Below are 19,616 nucleotides of genomic sequence, written 5' to 3'. Positions count from 1 at the left end.
TTAAAATGAACATGATACACTGAATTAAGCATAAAAACCTTTGAGCAAATATAGAATTAATGGTGATACTAAAAGCGCTTTAGGATGTCTCGAAGATATTGTCACATCCCGTCCCGGATCCTCACTACATCTCTGGCTCGACTACACCGTAGCACCATATTGTTCACTTGGGGCCCCGACTACGCTTTCACGGTTTTGTTTCTGGGAACTCACACGAGAACTTCCCAATGGATCACCCATATTGGGATTGCTCTCGTGCAAACTCACTTAACTTCGAAGTTCTTACAGAACCCGAAGCCAGTGAGCTCCCAAAAAGCCTCTTGCTAGGTAGAGATGAGACTATACATATAAGGCTTACAGGATCCACACCCCTAGGCGATGTGGAATGTTACAATCCACCCCTTTAGGGGCCCAACGTCCTCGTCGGCACACTTCCAGTCAGGGATTGCTTATGATACCAAATTGTCACATCCCGGCCTAGGCCCCCACCACATCCCGGACTCGACTCCACCATAGCATTATATTGTCCACTTTAGGCCCCAACCACTCCGTCACTGGTTTTTTTTTTGGGAACTCACACGAGAATTTTCCAGTGGGTCACCCATCCTGGGATTGCTCTCGAGCGAACTTGCCTAAGTTTGAAGTTCCTATGGAACTCAAAGCTAGTGAACTCCCAAAAGGTCTCGTGCTATGTAGATGACAATATACATATAAGGCTTACAAGATCCACTCCCCTGGGCGATGTGGGATCTCACAATCCACCCCCTTTAAGGGCTTGACGCCCTCGTCGACACACTTCCAACCAGGGATTGACTCTAATACCAAATTGTCACATCTCAACCTGGGCCCCCACCACATCCCGGGCTCAACTCCACCGTAGCACAATATTGTCCGCTTTGGGCCCCGACCACGCCTTCACGATTTTGTTTCTGGGAACTCACAAGAGAACTTCCCAGTGGGTCACCCATCCTGGGTTTGCTCTTGTGCGAACTCGCTTAACTTCGGAGTTTTTACAAAACCCGAAGCCAATGAGCTCCCAAAAGGCCTCGTGCTAGGTAGAGATGAAACTATACATATAAGGCTTACAGGATCCACATCCCTGGGCGATGTAGGATGTTACAATCAACCCTCCTTAGGGACCCAACGTCCTCGTCGACACACTTCTGGCCAGGGATTGGCTCTGATACCAAATTGTCACATCCCGGGCTCGACTTCACCGTAGCACAATATTATCCGTTTTGGACCCCGACCATGCCCTCACAGTTTTGTTTCTAGGAACTCACACGAGAACTTCTCAGTAGGTCACCCATCCTGGGATTGTTCTTGCGCAAACTCGCTTAACTTTAGAGTTCTTTTATAGAATCCGAAGCTAGTGAGCTTCCAAAAAGTCTCGTGCTAGATAGAGATAAGAATATACATATAAGGCTTACATGATCCACTCCCTCACCACCTACAACCTCTATATGGTCTACATTCCTCATCCTCCATTTTTATTTTATCCAATTTTTAATATCTTAAAATTCTCTTTTAATTATTCCTTAGAATCGTACTTGGAAATGAACTCGTTAAAATGAACATGATACAATGAATTAAGCATAAAAACCTTTGAGCAAATATAGAATTAATGGTGATACTAAAAACGCTTTATGTCACATCCCGCCCTGGGGGGACCACTTCACGGGTCTGCTCCATCACCGTAACACGATATTGTCCTCTTTGGGTCCCGACCATGCCCTCACGGTTTTGTTTTTGGGAACTCACACGAGAACTTTCCGATAGATCACCCGTCCTGGGAATGCTCTCGCGTGCTACTCGCTTAACTTTGGAGTTCCTACGGAACCCGAAACCAGTGAGCTCCCAAAATGACTCGTGCTAGGTAGGAATAAGAATATACATATAAGGATCACTTCCTTGGACGATGTGGGATGTCACACTTTAGGATATCTCGAAGATATGCTTGACATACTACTGTATACTTATAATGTCATTCTTTATTAAAATATAAAAGGAGAAAATTGAATAATAACATGATACGTTGAACTGTGCATCAATGATACAAATCACTTTAAGTAGAGGACTATTGTAATTAATGATGATGCTATGAGCACGTCTTGAAAAGAATGCTATAAGCACTTAAAATGCTATTATATAATCACAATACGGCTTTTCCTTTAAAGAAAAAAAATTGCAATTATATACCCGGTATTTGAAACATATTTGCAAGACGCCCCAAAACACTCATGGTAACGTAATGCAACGATCCACATATCCCGATTGAGATGCCTTCCTACAACAGGCGCATTATCTTTGGCCTTTATGCTCCTTTTTATCTGGTAGCCAGACTAATTTAATGCCACCAATGATACTTCATCAAAAGCTAGTGGTTTATTTTTCACATCATGTTGTATACCGACGTCAAAATTCTTTATAATACATATATGTATGAGATGCATTAATTTTAGATTGAATAATTATTAAAATTTAGTCATGCAATTCAAGTTGTTCAATATGTCATACACCAGTGTATTGTAGAATTTTCGCATCACATAACGTGAAATTGTAATTTTATTTGCTCTAAAAACAAGAGGTTTATGAGTTTATGGCAATTATAATCTTACACAATTCATGATAATTGTGTGTTGACAAAAAAAAGACAATGATCATTGTGGAAACTGCACAGAAATTAGGTTAAAATATACACTTATAAGTTATATATCCAGAACGATCTTACCTAGAAAATAGCAATAATCGCAAATGAGAAAGAGATATAGTAGTTAAGTCATCGATCTAAGATTTTAAATTGCATCAAGCAGGTGTAAGTGCAACATCACTGCATAGATTTGTATTATTATTTTTTCATAGTCCCTAACTTTTAAAGATAGCATGCTTAATGCTTTGGCCTGGTTTTTTATAATTTAAAAAAAAATAAAAAAAATTGTGTGGGCGGGCAAAATTTTAAAATCAAAATGACCTTGAATAGTTCAATAATTTAGGTTAAGCGTCAGCCTGAAAATAAAATAAATTAGATGATAGAAAAGAAGTAGAATAAATTTAGGTAGTGTCCTGGAAATTTCTGAAAAGCCAGAGATCTAGAACTAGAAGAAGGACCAAGAAGAAGAGGGCATGTAAAGGTTTTCTTAGTGGGTAAGGGTTCCTTCCTAGCCATCCATCCATCCATCCATCCATCTCCAACCATTTAAAACCATTGACATTGGCCAGCCCCAATTTCTTTATAAAATTCAATCTACGTGTATTGCACACTTGAAATATTGAATCTGGATTGTACGCAATTTACACCATTTAGAATTAGGGTTTTCTACATAATTTGATAAGACTTTTGAAATTTGGGTTTTCACATGGTGCCACTGATAATCATCCTATTGGTGAATTGATTTAAGTTTGTTGTGTGATGTTACAACGTGATTGAGAATGTAATATTCAACATGTCTATCGTAAAATGAATTTTGTAGTTGATAAGTTGGCCAACCTGAGCGTCTCTCATACTTTGGATCCGGTCTATTTTGAGCAAGCTCCATCTTTCTCGATCTCGCGCCATTATCTTGTAATTTCCCTTTTGTTTGGCTTTTAGTCCGGCCCTTTGTTTAACAAAAAAAGAAAAAAGAAAAAGAAAAAAACCACAAGGAAAATGTAGAACCTGTTTGGTTAGATGGTGTAGCTATGTAAAAAGTTTGTATTTAAAGTGGTTATTAAGAACATTCATTTATGTGTCAAAATACTTGTACTTTATCATCCCGAATATCGTTTAGGAAAAAAAAAAAAAAACCGAAACCGAGTCAATTTACCCTAATGGTGTAGCTATGTAAAAAGTTTGTATTTCAAGTGGTTATTAAGAACATTCATTCATGTCAAAATATTTGTACCTTATCATCCCGAATATCATTTAGAAAAAAATAAAAAACCAAAACCGAGTCAATTTTCCCTAATTACTGAATTTAATATTAGGAAAAGAAAAGTCTATAAATAAGCATTGTGATACCAATTAATTAAGAACCCCCATACATGGTCAAGATCTCCTTCTATTCTTGACTAAACTTTGCCTCCAAGTGCTAAGTACTTTTGTTTGCGTAAAGATTGAAAAATGTACGTTGAATATGGTGTTAATTTCGATTTGATTATAAATTGTCCAGCGCAAACAAAACTAAGCAATCCCATTAAGGTTGCAACAGTTGTTACGTCTCATATTATTTTTATACTTTCATCCCATCCAAAAAATTGTTCATAGTAAACAAAACTAAGCAATCCCCGATCGATGACACCGAGGCTTCCATTTTATTGTGAGTCATGAGTTTGAAATTTGACCTCACAATTATCTTATGTATGTTTCATGATGCAGGTACTTCTTATTGTTGAGGGCTGATCAAACAACTTGATCCGTACACATCACAGAAGTACCTAATGAACTTGCATTCTTGCTCTCCAATCAGCACAACCAGGAGTTGATTTTTCTTTTGAATTTTCATCAGCATACTTGCCCAAGTTGGGATAAATTTATTTTATTTTGGGTCTATTGTCCTAATCAAATTGTTAGGTACATTTAATCTGCTTTGAAAACAAAGGAGGGAAAGATCGAGTCACTACTCACTAATAACACTTTTTTTCTTTCTTATTAGTTTGCACTCAGCGAGGGTTATTAAAAAGAAGCGCAACTCACGGTTTTAATTGGTTTTACATTTGTCTCTAAAATGTTTTGCATTAACTTTATGAATCCTTACCACTTAACTTTCCGGTTTAAAGATATTTTTCTCTATTTATAAGTTGGAGGTCTTTTTTTTATTTGTAAGTGAGAAATCTTAGATTCAAGTCTTGTATACAGCAAGTTTGATTCCAAATCATGTGATGACTCATTGTGCGGCTTAATAACCAATTGTTCACCACTTAGTATAAATATATCGATGCATTAAAGGAAAAAAAAATTGTAATGAAGCTTATGGTGCAGGGTAAATGCTAGTAAATTTGTTTTATTCTTGTTTTTGTACAACTTTGCAAAATGTACTAAAAATCATGAGTTACATTTTTGTGAAAAAATGATTTATTGACTTTTCAAAAGATCTTTGTCATGCCCAGTAAAAAAAGAAATGTTATAAGCCATTTAGAACCGGTATTTTTTTTAACAAAAAATATTATCTATACTAATGGAGATGAGGTGGGCTTAGCCTCACAATGGACTAGCAATAATGTGTTTCAACTTCGCCATTAGTGAGAATTAAATCTAAGATCTCTCACTTATAAGTGAAGAGGATACCATTAGGCCGTAGTACTAAATGATTTAGAAGTGGTATTTAGAGGGGTGTATTCAATTGTGATTTTGAGTGATTTTGATTCTTTTAATGAATCTAGAGGTATTCAATTAGAATTTTAAGTATTCCTTTGAAATTCAAGATGTATTCAATTAGAATTTTAAGATAGTTTATTAAAATCCTTAGAAATCTGGGTGTATTCAATTAAGATTTTAAAGAAGTTTATAATATTCTAAGTGTATTCAATTAGAAATTGATTTTAAAGAATTTGAGAAAGTTGAGGAATTAAAGAGAATTGGGAGATTTCGTAGTGTATTTTAAGCATCCACAAATCTCACATCTCTCCATGAGATTTCGAGCGAATTGAATCAAAATTTTATATGGAATCTCTACAAATCAATTAAACTATATAAAAATTCATGAATTTATAAATCTATTAAAATCTCTCAAATTCTCAGTTGAATACACCCCCTAGTTACATAATTTTTCTCTAATAATAGTTTTTAAGCTAAATAATTGAAAATTAAGAGCCCAAGAGTTTTACGGGCCAGATAGTCCACTTTTACACCAAACTATTAAACATGGGTCCAATGCTCAGCCCATTTAGACATTCTTTCATTAGGCTTTATTTTAGTTCATGGTTCATAACTTTGTTTGATGCTCATGGTAACGCAAAATACTTGATCTTTCATCATTCTTTTGTTTGTGTAACAACACCAGACAGAGCTTGAAATGTGCAGTTACAAAACATGAAACTCAGACAACATTAGAGCAACTCCAACTTTTCATGATGTTGCCTCATATTAATTTTTAGGAAATGAAATGTTAGAGAGATCATATTTTTATTCATAGCACGTCAATAAATGGACTTATCTCATTGTATGTTTGTTGTATGCATATAGTCAAAATTGGAAAGAGTTCCGGTAAATTTTTAGGGAAACCCTAAATTTGGGAGACTATGGTTGGAGCTGTTTATGTCAATTTCCCAAATTCTAAATTAGGGAAGATTTTGGAAAAGGTTGGATGTTTTTATGGATCCATTCTCAGTTTGTTGCAAGATGATTTTACATACCGTGCTAAATAGTGTTTTATTTATAAGCAATATTTTACTTTAAACTAATTTAAACTACAAAGTTTAAACTCAGAACCATAAAAAGAGGGCATTCTACATATTCCAGCCAACTTCTAATCACTACTAAAACCTAAAATTCCAAACTTATCTTCAGAATAAAGAGGCCCACCTTTTGACTTCCACAAAAAGGATCTAAATTCCAACCCTAATTCAACAAATGGAGTTTCTAAATACTCCTAATAATGTGTTAGTCGCTCTCCTGCTGGAGGGAGTTCGATCAAGACTTCAAGCTGATTGTATGAGCATCTTAATTAACTGCTCCCATCTACAACTCACGACTTTGCTCAAAAGGCCAAGTATGTATATGCATGAGACAGAGAAAAAGACAACAGAGTTCCTGCAGATTTTATATATTAATGTGAAAAACTATATAAAGGAATTAAACAATGAAAAGCTTGACCTGATTCACTCAATGCACATGGGCGTTAGACAGACGTTTACATCTTAGCTAGATAGATATAGATGGGTACTTAATTGTTCTTATTAGAGTGATGGCCAAATTATTCACAACATGATAAAAATAGTGAGCGATCGATGAGAGTTGTTAGGGTAACGGGAGAAGCACCTTGATTCATGTAAATTTACATGATGCCCTTTCCAACCCTCTCACTGATCACTAGTCTACTCTGCTAAACTGTATATCAGTATATATATCCTTTAATTGTATGTGAAACAATCTGATATGTTTTATGTACACACTGTTAATTTGAATCACACACAACGGTATAAATATATTGTCTAACAACAACATACTAGATTGACAAGAATTAATATTACGATATAACAATTCTAAAGTTTAACATAAATATTCTTTCCCAAAAAGAGAGTAACATAATATGAGTCATAATTTTATGTTCTTCAGATATAAGATGATACATATATCCTAATGTGTGGTAGATCACCTGTTGTCACTTGTTTATCACTGTATATTCATATATTATAATGAGTTAGTGACAAAGTTGATACATTATGAAAGAAGACATAGAATACAATATTAACAAACAAATACATGTATTATAACTACAAGAATTTCTCAATTTAACGCAATAGCTGATCTAAACTCTAAACATGAAATGCATAATCTAGACAATTATCCTTTCTGAAAGATGGGATAAGTTGCTTAACGCAATAGATTTGTCTTAAACTGTTATGGATGATCATTGATATGTTGTACTAATAGATTAATCGGGGCCTACAATGACTCATTCTTTTCATGTTTATTAACGACAAACAAAGAAGAATCTTAACCCACCAACCAACCAATCAATCTTCTACAACGACAAAGTCTGATTGGTGATTAATAATGGCATTTATCCTAGTATTACAAGCGTGCACGTCAGGAGTGGTATCTCTCACGTTTTGCAGGAAGAAGAAGAAAAGGCTCACTCTACTGCTAAACTAATCATGCAAGCTATTTACATGAAGCATCTGTTCCTGTGGACTAACATTTTGGAAGCCACCATATAATATTTTGTGCTCTTCAAATGGACTCGATATTCTTAATATGTCTTCATTGTATGAGCATCTTAATTACCTGCTCCTATCTACAACTCAAGACTTTGCTCAAAAGGCCAAGTATGTATATGCATGAGACAGACAAGAAGACAACAAAGTTCCTGCAAATTTTATGTACTAATGTGAAAAAATATATAAGGGGAATTAAACAATGAAGTTTGACCTCACTGACTTAATGCACATGGCCGTTAGATAGACGTTTACATCTTAGCTAGATAGATAGATTGGTACTTGTTCTTATTAGAGTGATGGCCAAATTATTCACAACATGATAAAAATAGTGAGCGACGAGAGTTGTTAGGGTAACGGGAGAAGCACCTAAATTGATTCATGTAAATTTACATGATGCCTTCTAAACTGCATATCAGTATATATATCCCTTAATTGTATGTGAAACAATCTGATATGTTTTATGTGCACACTATTATTTGAATCACACTCAACGGTCTAAATATATTGTCTAACAATAACATCCTAGATTGACAAGAAACTAATATTACGATATAACAATTCTAACGTTTAATATAAATATTCTTTCCCAAAAAGAGATTGACATAATATGGGTCATAATTTTATGTTCTTCAGATATAAGATGTTACATATATACTAATGTGTGGTAGATCATGTGCTGTCACTTGTTTATCATTGTATATCCATATATTATAATGAGTTCATGAAAGAAGATATAGAATACAATATTAATAAACAAATACACGTATTATAACGACAATAATTTCTCAATTTAACGCAATAGCTGATCTAAACTCTAAACATGAAATGCATAATCTAGACAATTATCCTTTCTGAAAGATGGATAAGTTGCTTAACGCAATAGATTTGTCTTAAACTGTTATGGATGATCATTGATATGTTGTACTAATAGATTAATCGGGGCCTACAATGACTCATTCTTTTCATGTTTATTAACGACAAACAAAGAAGAATCTTAACCAACCAACCAACCAATCAATCTTCTACAACGACAAAGTCTGATTGGTGATTAATAATGGCATTTATCCAAGTATTACAAGCGTGCACGTCAGGAGTGGTATCTCTCACGTTCTGCAGGAAGAAGAAGAAAAGGCTCACTCTACTGCTAAACTAATTATGCAAGCGGGTTTCAAAAAAAAAAAAAAAAAAAAAAAAAAAACTAATTATGCAAGCTATTTACATGAAGCATCTGTTCCTGTGGACTAACATTTTGGAAGCTACCATATAATATTTTGTGCTCTTCAAATGGACTCGATATTCTTAATATGTGTTCAATTATTCAGGCACACTAACTCTGTGTTCACTTTCCCATGTAGACAATCATTCATGCTTAATAATTCTGTGCTCTTAATTCAATCATTCACACTTGATTTGGAAATAGAATCATTCATACTTGCTCGTGATCATTAAACTTATTAAATGAAGGAGACGTAAAATTAGATAGGAGCATAACATAGAAGCACTAGCGGATTCAAGAACTTTTCTTCTCAAGAGACGTAAAATTAGATAGGACCAAAACTTAGTTGCATTTGGCTTCTTACCCCCTTCAGCCTTTTAGAGTGGACATCTTGCGCCCATGAGAGTCATTCTCAAAAAGAACATTGCGTTATTTCGTGGATAGCAATGATGTAGAATGCAGGATAAGAGCAACTGCATACATTATTGATCCTATGCATCTGTCAGTTCATGAAATTTTTCTCTTAGAAGTTATATTTTTCCAACATGTATTGAATATGTCCACGAAATCAAATTCTGTTATCCCACGCCCATTAGTTTCAACTTTATTTCACCCAGCCCTTAGTTATTCGTAACAGAACAAGAATTCGACTTTGAAATTTCTTTTAGTATTACAAAGAGAGATAACGCACTACACCAAGAATTAGTCGATCACTAACTTGGATGTACAAACGTTTAATTTGTAGAATTGTTAAGGTATATACGTATGTGAAACACTTGGATGGATACAAAAGTGAAAACCCAATTATGATTTATGATCAAGCACAAGACGTCACCATAAGAATGCAATGAATTTCATACACAATTATATATGGGAAGAAATAGAAAAAGTTATTACAAGAGCATAATCAATCCAATTCCAGTATTTGAACAAGTCCCTAGGTGCAGGTGGAGGGAGCAAAACCCAGTGTCCTCCTCCCCAAGTCAAATTCCCACAAATGGTTTTGCTGCATTATGTTGCCAATAACAGAAGGACCAACATTAGTTGGCACAAACCCTAGGCACATCTTCCCGTCAGCAACGTCCAGAGCATAGCTCTTCACTGGTGGCTCAAATATAGCTCCATCTGCAAAGTGAATTGCGAATTTTGGCACTAAAGACTTGTTGAATCCCTTGGAACTGAAGCAAAAGTCAAAAGGGTCATTATCTGGTGACAATTTTTTCACTTTCGACAAAGCCATTGTCATTACTTTCATGACAGCTTTATATGCCGGCACCTTCAGAAATGTGAGGCTTGTGCCTGAATCAACAATGGTTCCACCTTTAAGATTTTCGTCCCACACACGAGGTGGTATATCTAACATTTTTCCCCCAACTGAGATTCCCTGCACATTTACACCGTAGAACGACCCCTTATCCTCGGAGTCACCTATAACCAGCTTTGTGTAGGTCATTGGTTTCTGCAATCTAGCTGATTTGTGGCCACCAAACGTGAGAAAATTTGAGACATTTTTGGGGCTTTGCAGATCAACCAGGCAATAAGAAAACTTGCCACCAAAGTTTAGGGAAGCCTTGGTAGCGAATGAGTTCCTGCCAAAGCCCAACCCCAATATACCATCACCATGTCTAATGCCTCCACTGCCCTTGATGTGGTCTGTGCAACCAACTATCACATTTTCCAGTTTGGTTCTCCTGCCACTTGCCAGGGTTGCTCTTACAGTCTCATTGGCAAACAGCCCAAATGCATGAGTCCCCTCTATGTACCTAACACAATAGCATTGTGAAAAACAAATTAAGTTGTTGGTCATTCATAAATAGGTGTAGATTGAGTTGTTATTAGGGTATGAACCAACAATGTATACTAGGTTAACACTTTTCCACACTTTCAATCTGATTCAGCACGTGGAGAGGCATATACATAAATTACGTGATAAGATTTACATTTAGGGTTTTGGATCTTAAGTTTTGAATTTAGGATGTCCAACAACCAAAACTCTAGATATCCTTTAAAAGATTACGCCGTTACAAAATACAAATCAAGCTACCACCTACGAGTCATATTAAATCTTTGTGTTTGGTACAAAAATGTGCATCATGTGACTCTCAACTACTTACAATAAGTGCCATTTAAATCTTTGTGCTGAATGTAGGTAAAATGCAGCGCCTACATCTTCTGCAACTGATGAATTTGGGGTACCCCACAATTGTATCTGATTGCATAGAGACTTGTTAAAAAATTTAGCTAACTCTGTGTTGATTCTGAATTTTGGAAAAACCCTAATTATCCTTTAGCCTTAGCAAAAATGGTCCATGAACAACAAGTGGTGACGAGGAGGATGATGCTAAACAAAAGACCCTATAAAACTCCTGGACAAACACATGACCATGTAATTTCTGTTTATACCGACTTTAATATTTAGTATGTATATTGTTAACACAACTAAAACCAAGTTCCTTAAAGACAAGTTGTAGAACAATTTTAGGTCGGCTTTAAAAATGAAATGGACGTATGTACCTCAGAATAGACACTTCCAACTACTTCTGGTTTGGATTTTCTCTCCATTTCCATTTCTAATTTAAAATAATTTTAACAAAAATAAAGTGCATGGTACGTAGTCATGTAGTATCATTAGTCTGCTATTATAGCATGAGCATATTAGTTATGTTCTAATACCACACAATAATTAGCGTAAAATCATAACTATTAAGATTCCCTTATCCCAGTTTGGAACCAAATTTTGGACCTGATCCTAAACTGGAAACAGCTGGGTTCTCCAATTTGACATTTTCACAAGCAAATTAAAACAAAAACAAAGAATCAATACGCAGGAAAATGGAAATTGAGAAGCAAGCGTACGTACGAGTAATCATATCTGCAAGGGCTCGTTGGAGTGGAGCACTGTTGGAGAGAGAACATAGTCCACAGACCAACCTTGCACAATTTCGAAGAACACGGCACAGTTTTAAAGGAAGAAGAAAGTTCTGCACGGAAAACCCTCTTGTGTTGCAACCTTCCTTGGTGCTTCTCGCACCGATTTCTGCAACGGTATCTGCAGTTTATCCACGTCAAGTCACTGCCGGTATCCGCGACCAGCAAGAACTTTTGTGCCGGCGTTCCGATTTTAATTTTAACCAGGTACTGCCCCCAACCGTAATCCGAACCCGAACTTATCGGCATTACCATGGAGCCTCTTTTTTCCCAAGCCATCCGCCTCGCCGCAATCCGGCTGCTGTTTAATATTACCTCTTCAGCATCAAGAAGGCTTTCTTCTTGTTGTTGTCGCCTTCTGTACGATATCATTTGATGGCGGACAACGTCGTGGCGGTGGAGCAACCTGAGGAGCTCCTGCTGGTTTTTAGGCTTCTCATCCCCATGCAGGCCATTATAATGTGGAGAGTACCTGTGGATTAGCTTGAGCTTCAAGGCTTTCTCTGGGCTCGCGCCGCGGAGTGCATGAACGAACACGAAGCCGTGGATTACGGAGAGGAGGAAAATGATGAAGAGGGTTGAATTTTGCTCCATCTTCATCGTCGGAAAAATGAAACAAAACCCACAAATGAAAAAAGTGTAGAAATGGGAATGTATAAAAACAGGAAAGGAGAAACGGAAGAAAGCTAAAATTAGGTTTTATATTTTGGGAGGAGGAGCAAATGCCAGTCTGGGATTTCTGGTTTTGCAGTTGAGGCCTAATTAGTCAATTTTGGATGTTAATTAACAAGTAAAGAGGAGTAACAAGAGGCCCAAAAGGAAGAGTTGGAGGGTTTCTTTTTTTGTTTGGGAGCTAAAGTGTGAGATGTTGGAAACCATAAAGGGAGGGCCCTTTATTTTTTGGATTGCATCTGTTCTTTTATTTTATTTTTATTTTCTACCACATCATTGTTTTTTAATTCCCTTTATATGTAAATGTCTAGCCTTACTATATCTTGGAAAAAAATTCCACAAATGGAACCTGGACTTTTTCATTTTTGTGTTTGACTTTAAATTGTGTTTGGCACCTAAATCCACATGGTACGTGACATAAACATATACCATTTAGGGTCCAAAATTTACACTTTTTAAATGGTAATTGCACAAAGCTAAAAAACTTCACGTACTATTTGGTCAATTTTCCCACAATAATGTATGTGTGCGTCATCCATGATCAATAACTTCAGGGGTTGAAATGAACAAATATTCTTTTAATATATGAGATTTTTATCATATGATTTTGTTTGAAATGAACAAATATTCTTTTAATATATGAGATTTTTATCCTATGTTTTTGTTTAATAATGTAATGATGCAATTTGTACAAGATTTGATGCAATATTTTAGTCATTGAAAACTATTTATTTGTTTGAAATGGACGAAAGACAAGCATCTGCCAACTCATGCATAGAACTTGTGCTTTCCAGAAAAGATTTAAAAATATATATAGCAGAGACTAAGATAAATATGATTAAAGATCTAATTTTAGATGCATGGCTATGAGAAAACTTGGTGGATGGACACGGTTTTAGTTTGAAGATGTTCTGTAACGTGACAAAATTAGAAACAAATACATGGAAGGGTCATAGAGTAAGAACTGCCTCCTTAACTAATATAGGAGTAAGACGAGTGATATTTTCACTTGCTCAACGTGGCCAGTTGGCTGAAAGTGAAAGTTTGCCAAATGTCAACATTCTCGTTTATAAATTCGTTGAATTTCACCGTTCAATAACTGATTCACGGTCTCGCAACATAACTTATATCCAGTTGTCTTACAACTCATCTTCCAACGGACATGGACTTTGAAGGTGGTTGAATCCATGCATTTCTTCAACCGAGTTTCAGGCAAAGGGCTTGTAAACAACTGGTTCATAGTATGTAGCTGAGATCCCGTTTTCAATTCCTCCGTCCAACATCTCTTATACAAAAAATGATTATATCACTTGTAAATATGATTATTCTTACAAGGTTGCCGAAGTAGCAATATAGCAGATGACGATGGTATAATTTTGACTCTTAGAGTTGGATTGAATTGGATGACTCACTAGATTGTGCACCAACTTAAGCCTCATGATCATCACCAGAATTAGATTGAATTAGACGACTTACTAGATTTAAAGTATGTTAAAGTAAGAAATAGACGTCAACTCGAAATGTTGTTTGAGATGAAGGTAGAAGATGAATTGTCATGACAAAACGTATCATTTCCACTTGACAAGCATATGAACATGCCCTTTAGAGAATTTTAGGTCAGGTGGGTTTAATCACGTGACATGCATGACTACTGACATACCATTGGTATTGTTAATACCATCGATACTTCAATTACATAGTTGTTGTGTCGATATGATTGTCAGATCATCTGTACTAACAAATAAAAACCACTAAACTATTAGTTAATTGGATCAAAAGTACATAACAATGTAATAACTTATTGAGAGCTCGAACAAGATACGTGATCAGACCGCCTGACCTAAAACTTTTTCAGTCAAACTGTCAGAGCATAATTGCAGTACAATGCGTCTAATTAGCTTACTCTATTTTTCACTCTCCAGCTCATATTTCCAGTAAGATTATTGTGGAAATTTGGTGTTTTGATTTAATTATATAACTTGGTGTGCAAACAATATCCAGAGCCAAAGGGAAAAGGTCATTCTTTCTTTACAAGAAAATAAAACTTCCCCCTTACGTGGGTTGGTCTAATTGAACATACAAGTTTATCCACTTTTTAGCACCCGAGTTTAAATATCTTTGTTTGTGAATCAAACGAAATTATACATTGTTGGAATTCAAAGCCTATACCAACACCAATTACCAAACATGTGTATACAGTACAAATATACCTAAGCGAATCCCACCAATGGAGAAAAATTAGCTGTTTATCATCAAAGATTTGACATTCTTATATGTCCCAACATATAAAACAACAAAGATTTGGGGTTTATTTTTACTTTATTTTTTGTTTAAATTATCCAAACAAGCAATATCAAAAGAGTAGTTGTTGTGACTTGTAAATTGAATAAAAAGGAAGCAGAATGGGTGGGTAAAAATTGTTTAATTAGTCACCGTTTTGATATATAATTTGCAATTGCAATTTGCAACTTGCAAGAGCAAAAGAGGTTCGTATTTCAAAGGCAGAATTGACTAGTACTACCAGCGGACTCATAGGCATGTTTGTTGATGTTGGGAGAATTTGAGAGTTAGTAGCACCAAATCTGCCTTATTAGATGGAGATTTTGACCTCTTCCTTCTGCCCTTACCTGAATTGATATCTTTGGAAATATTATTGTAACCCTCCACATGGGATATCGACTTTTGGGGAGCATTCGCTAGTTCATTGTTTTAAATCATAGTCTAACGCGTGTGTTTTAATGAGATATTATTGTATAAATATATTTGATAGAATTGCACACAACGTGAATTCACATGAAAAATTACAGTTTTGAGCTTGGGTGTATCGGTTCAAATTGATAGAAATGAATCGGTTAAGAAATGGTTTGGTTCGTGTCAAATTGCAGGTAACTAGTTAAACTTTAAAGAGTAAGAGAACATTTATCTGCAACTTTGGTCATGGATTCAAAAGAGTTCTCAAATCACTCATTAAGGAACCGTTAACAAGCGGTTCTCAAATCACTCGTTAAGGAACCGTTAACAATGGTTCGTCAACGAGTGATTCTTTAAAAGGTGCAGTTCATGGCCAACACGATACAAATACGAAGGAAAAGACTTGTCGCCAGTTTTATATATATGTATCAATATATGATAAGTAGATAAAGAGGAAAGAATCATTCCAGAGAACAAGACAAACAACGTTCTATAAATTTAAGTGGGTTTGGGGACAAATAATTACGAGATGATTGGTTCTTTGTACACTCACGTTTCGTCGTTCGACACCCGTCAATTTTATTTAAAAGAAAAATAACTTTGGATGATGGTGCTCGTTTTCATGTGATGTCACACTTGATTTTAGAAACTGTCAACTTTGGCAAATCAACTCATCACCCCAAAGCAACCACCATCAACACCACTTGTGCCGCCATTGGCATCGCCGACTACTCCCATGGACATCAACCTTCTTTCTCCAGCAGCAACACTCTCCTCTCTCTCTCTCGACAAATCATCAACCCCTAAACTCTGATTTTATTCTTTCCATCGTAAACAATCATCTTCTCTAAAAAAAAGAAAGGACTTTTAACGAAACACTCATGGTATTGTTCACTTTTAACGTTAAAGACATTTTTACTCTAAAAAGTCACTCTTGATACTATTCACTTACAACACATTTTTGTCATTTTGGTTAAAACTCAAAATTTTCAATCTCTTTTCATTAGTTTTCCTAAAAAAATCCCAAACAAAAGAAAAAAAAAAAGTGTGAGAGTATACCATTGTCCAGAGAAATAAAAGTGTCCAGAGATGACACTTCGGTGTACACAGAACCTCCCTTATGAGATATAATCCAGCAATGGTTTTGGCCCAATTTGAAGCCCAAACCTCCAGAGTTGTGGCAGCCCTGGCCCTTAGGAATGGTGGCACCTTGTTTGGCATGGTAGAGCCATTCCCAAGCATGCTTTCATTATTTGCTTGGTAATTAAGGATTTATTAACCACCACAGATTAACTTGCTACATAGGATGTCAGAGAAAACACCGAGTCATGTTTTCCGTCACCACACTATGGAAGGGATCATCCCTACAAAGATTGGAGTCTTACCAGAAGGGTTTCATGTCAGCTGCTGCATGATTCCTTCTGCACGGCAGACTGAGCTTTATCGGCTGATCAACAAACTGAAGTTAAACCTTTCATCTACCATATTTGAATTGGAAGAATAAATTCATCCTGAGGTTAGAACTGAGAAAGCAAATACATGTCATTGTAATCCTCAAGTTAGTAACTTGCCGAAAACTTACAGCCTTCAATAATATCTGTCATATTGAGATAAATACACCCAAGGCTTGTGCAAGGGGTTATTTGAGTCACAGTACAGGGATAAATCACATAACCATAAAATATCAGAAGATCGTATCCTGTAGTGCTTTTTCTCTTTCAAACTCTGATATGCCCTTTGCACTTAAGCTGATGCTAATTTCTAAACTTCACTTTTCCTTCGACGTAAATGCATCAGATTCTTTTGAGTGAAGCTTTCAGATGTGGTTGAAGACTGGTGAGATTTGTGGCCATCTGAACCTCATAAGATAATTCTTCATCTACCAACTTAAAAACTCGGGTTATCTCTCTCACCTACGCCCAAAACAGAAAAGCATCATAAATTATTCAAATTTCATTTTTAAGGACAGAGAAAACATTTTTGTTACTGAAACCATCAAGATTGGCTTATAATTCATAGAACAAAATATCTAAAATCAGACATCTTAGAAAATAACTCATATTTCTTTTCAACTTGTGGTCACCTCCACGAATAAGATACCAGATTTCATAAATCTCTAAACCAAAAGAATAACTAGTATACTAAAAAAACATCAAGGGAAAGGACTCCAAGTGAATCTAGATATGATATCCTGTCACCTATTCTGTAGATATACTTCGGTTTTGTCTTTCCCTATTTTAAGGCCCTGACCTCATCCAATTCTTATACTTTCTATTTTGTTTTTGTTCATACTAAACCCCCACCCATTTTGCAACTTTTCAACACATTGCCCCTGGAAAATTCATATCGAACAGATCTTGAAAGGTTCGAAAGAAAAAAAGTTGTAAAAAGTTCATCTCTCTTTGTAATATCTCAAGATCCTTGTGGCACCTCATCGGCCATGATTCTAGCAGCAAAATCATCATACTTGTCAAAGAAGCTCTCAACTGTGCCGATATAGCTTATATGTTATACCTATAAACTCTACAGCAGCCATATCCTGCCAGCACGATCTTGCTGCCAACTTTAGTTCTCAATATATGTATATCAATTTATTTCTTCCATAGAAGATTACTTGTAGCAGGAAAATAAACAGCATGCATTTTTTGAGCCAGTTCTATGGAACCTCGACATGAATAATGGTAATTATTTTATCCAATGATCAGCTTAAATTACCTTAGAAGCATTGCCCACAAGCTCGCTCTGAAGCTTTATTACTTTCTCTTCTGCATCATACGTCCCTTTCTAAAGGAATTATATAAACAAAAATTTCAGCAGATCAAATAAAGCACCAAGTAGGAAACATGAAAACTTGTTGAAAAAATTTCATACAATTGTTTTCAGAGTCATGCAGATAGCCATAATTATCAGCTAAACTTGCATTCACTTTTTACAAAAGTAAGCATTCCAAAATTAGGAACCGTAAATTCCATATCAAGTAAATTTCTTTTCCAAATGGGGAAACCAAATCAAATCAACTCCTTGGTAGAAATACCTAGAGAAATCTCAAATATACCTTATTTCCAGAAGAGACAACAAAAATTAGAAGCTCTGAAGAAAAAAATGAACAACCCCACTATTTTCAATAGGGTAATGCTAACCACACACCCATTTTTACTTCTCACACACTCCTCTCAACATTTGGCCGTCGAAGCGAATGAATTGGAGAAGATTAATAGTAAAAAAGTTAACAACGTTGGTGTGTGAGACGTGAAAATTGGTGTGTGAATCGCACTTCTCTTTTCAATATACCTCGAATATAGTAAGTTATCCATACCAATCCAATCCTACAAAACCGAAAGTTGCAATGGAAATGGTCCAAATGGGTATGTACATTAGTGAATCTGGGTCATCAAAAGACTCGATCTTTATTTGAATGAAGTTGTTTGTAAATGCTAAAGCACATAAATTGTCAATTCCTTTCAAAAATAACCAAAGAAATGCGAAGAAAAAACAAAAGGGCAGCGAGATATTGGTCAAAATTAACATAAGAAAGTTTGAGAGGGGCAATTCAATAGAGTTAGAGGAAGCAGTCACCTGAACTTCGACAAGGCCGGTGCTTTGAGAAATGACAACTTCAATGGAACCATCTGGTTTGGGCCTCCAAAACCCACTCTCAGCGTGCATTGGCTCCCCAGAATTCAACTTCCATGTCTTCTGAGTGTAAGCTATGAAGGGCTGTAATCAAATTGTAACCAAATCGTCAGAGGCAAGCGAAGAAGATAATCAGAGAGCGAGTTTACTGTTTACTCACTGACTGAGTCGACTCGCTGACTCAGTTGCTGAAAAGAGAAAGTAGGAGGGCCGGGCGTACGTACCTTGCCGGAATGAGAGAAATTGAGTTGCTCGACGTAAGAGAAGGAGTTGATGGTGGGAAACCCACCTTCTCCTTGTCCTTTCCATGTACCCAGCAGATACGAGATTGGTCCTATGCTGGGTGCATGGGCATGTCCGGTGATGCTGTAGTAGTGACACCCTCCATCTTCTTATCTCCGGCAGCAGGCTGAGGCTAACAGTAAAATATGGCTTTGCTCTTCTCGCCTTCTTTTGTCTCTGCTCTGCCGCGCGTGCCTGGTGCTCGTCCAAATTACCCAAGTTTTAATCTTCAAGACTTCATCATCAGCTAAGTCCTTTATTAACTTATTTTTTAATTTACCGAAAAACAATGAGAGAAATATTTAGATTCTGCGTCAAGTTTAAAACGTTATTAGGT

General features: G+C 36.0%; 2 protein-coding genes across 2 annotated transcripts; both read right to left on the bottom strand.

The window, feature by feature from the left end:
• Positions 1-9,854: 9,854 nt before the first annotated feature.
• LOC103953296 (aspartic proteinase NANA, chloroplast) lies at positions 9,855-12,859 on the bottom strand. Its single transcript, XM_009365035.3, has 2 exons — positions 11,934-12,859; positions 9,855-10,836 (listed from the first exon to the last, which is right to left on the bottom strand). Exons 1-2 carry the CDS (start codon positions 12,599-12,601, stop codon positions 10,011-10,013), a joined length of 1,494 nt encoding a protein of 497 aa, XP_009363310.2. The 5' UTR covers positions 12,602-12,859; the 3' UTR covers positions 9,855-10,010.
• Positions 12,860-16,888: 4,029 nt separating this feature from the next.
• On the bottom strand, positions 16,889-19,602 carry LOC103953295 (peroxynitrite isomerase Rv2717c). Its single transcript, XM_009365034.3, is given in 5 exon segments — positions 16,889-17,277; positions 18,080-18,148; positions 18,941-19,081; positions 19,222-19,337; positions 19,340-19,602. Coding segments are annotated over 5 exon segments (492 nt in total). The 5' UTR covers positions 19,386-19,602; the 3' UTR covers positions 16,889-17,157.
• Positions 19,603-19,616: the final 14 nt, after the last annotated feature.

Source organism: the organism of the source record quoted next, unplaced genomic scaffold (assembly GCF_019419815.1).
Source record: "Pyrus x bretschneideri cultivar Hongxiangsu unplaced genomic scaffold, Pyrus_bretschneideri_v1 Contig50, whole genome shotgun sequence".
Lineage (NCBI taxonomy): Eukaryota > Viridiplantae > Streptophyta > Magnoliopsida > Rosales > Rosaceae > Pyrus > Pyrus x bretschneideri.
The sequence above is the reverse complement of the archived record's forward strand: the minus strand, read 5'-3'. Positions and strand labels throughout refer to the sequence as shown.

Bases quoted from the DNA above. Each gene is read 5' to 3' on its own strand.
- LOC103953296 (XM_009365035.3), bottom strand. From the start codon at position 12,601: ATGAAGATGGAGCAAAATTCAACCCTCTTCATCATTTTCCTCCTCTCC. The intron at 10,837-11,933 runs GTACGTACGCTT...CTATTGTGTTAG, and splicing joins CCTTGCAGATATGATTACTC to GTACATAGAGGGGACTCATG.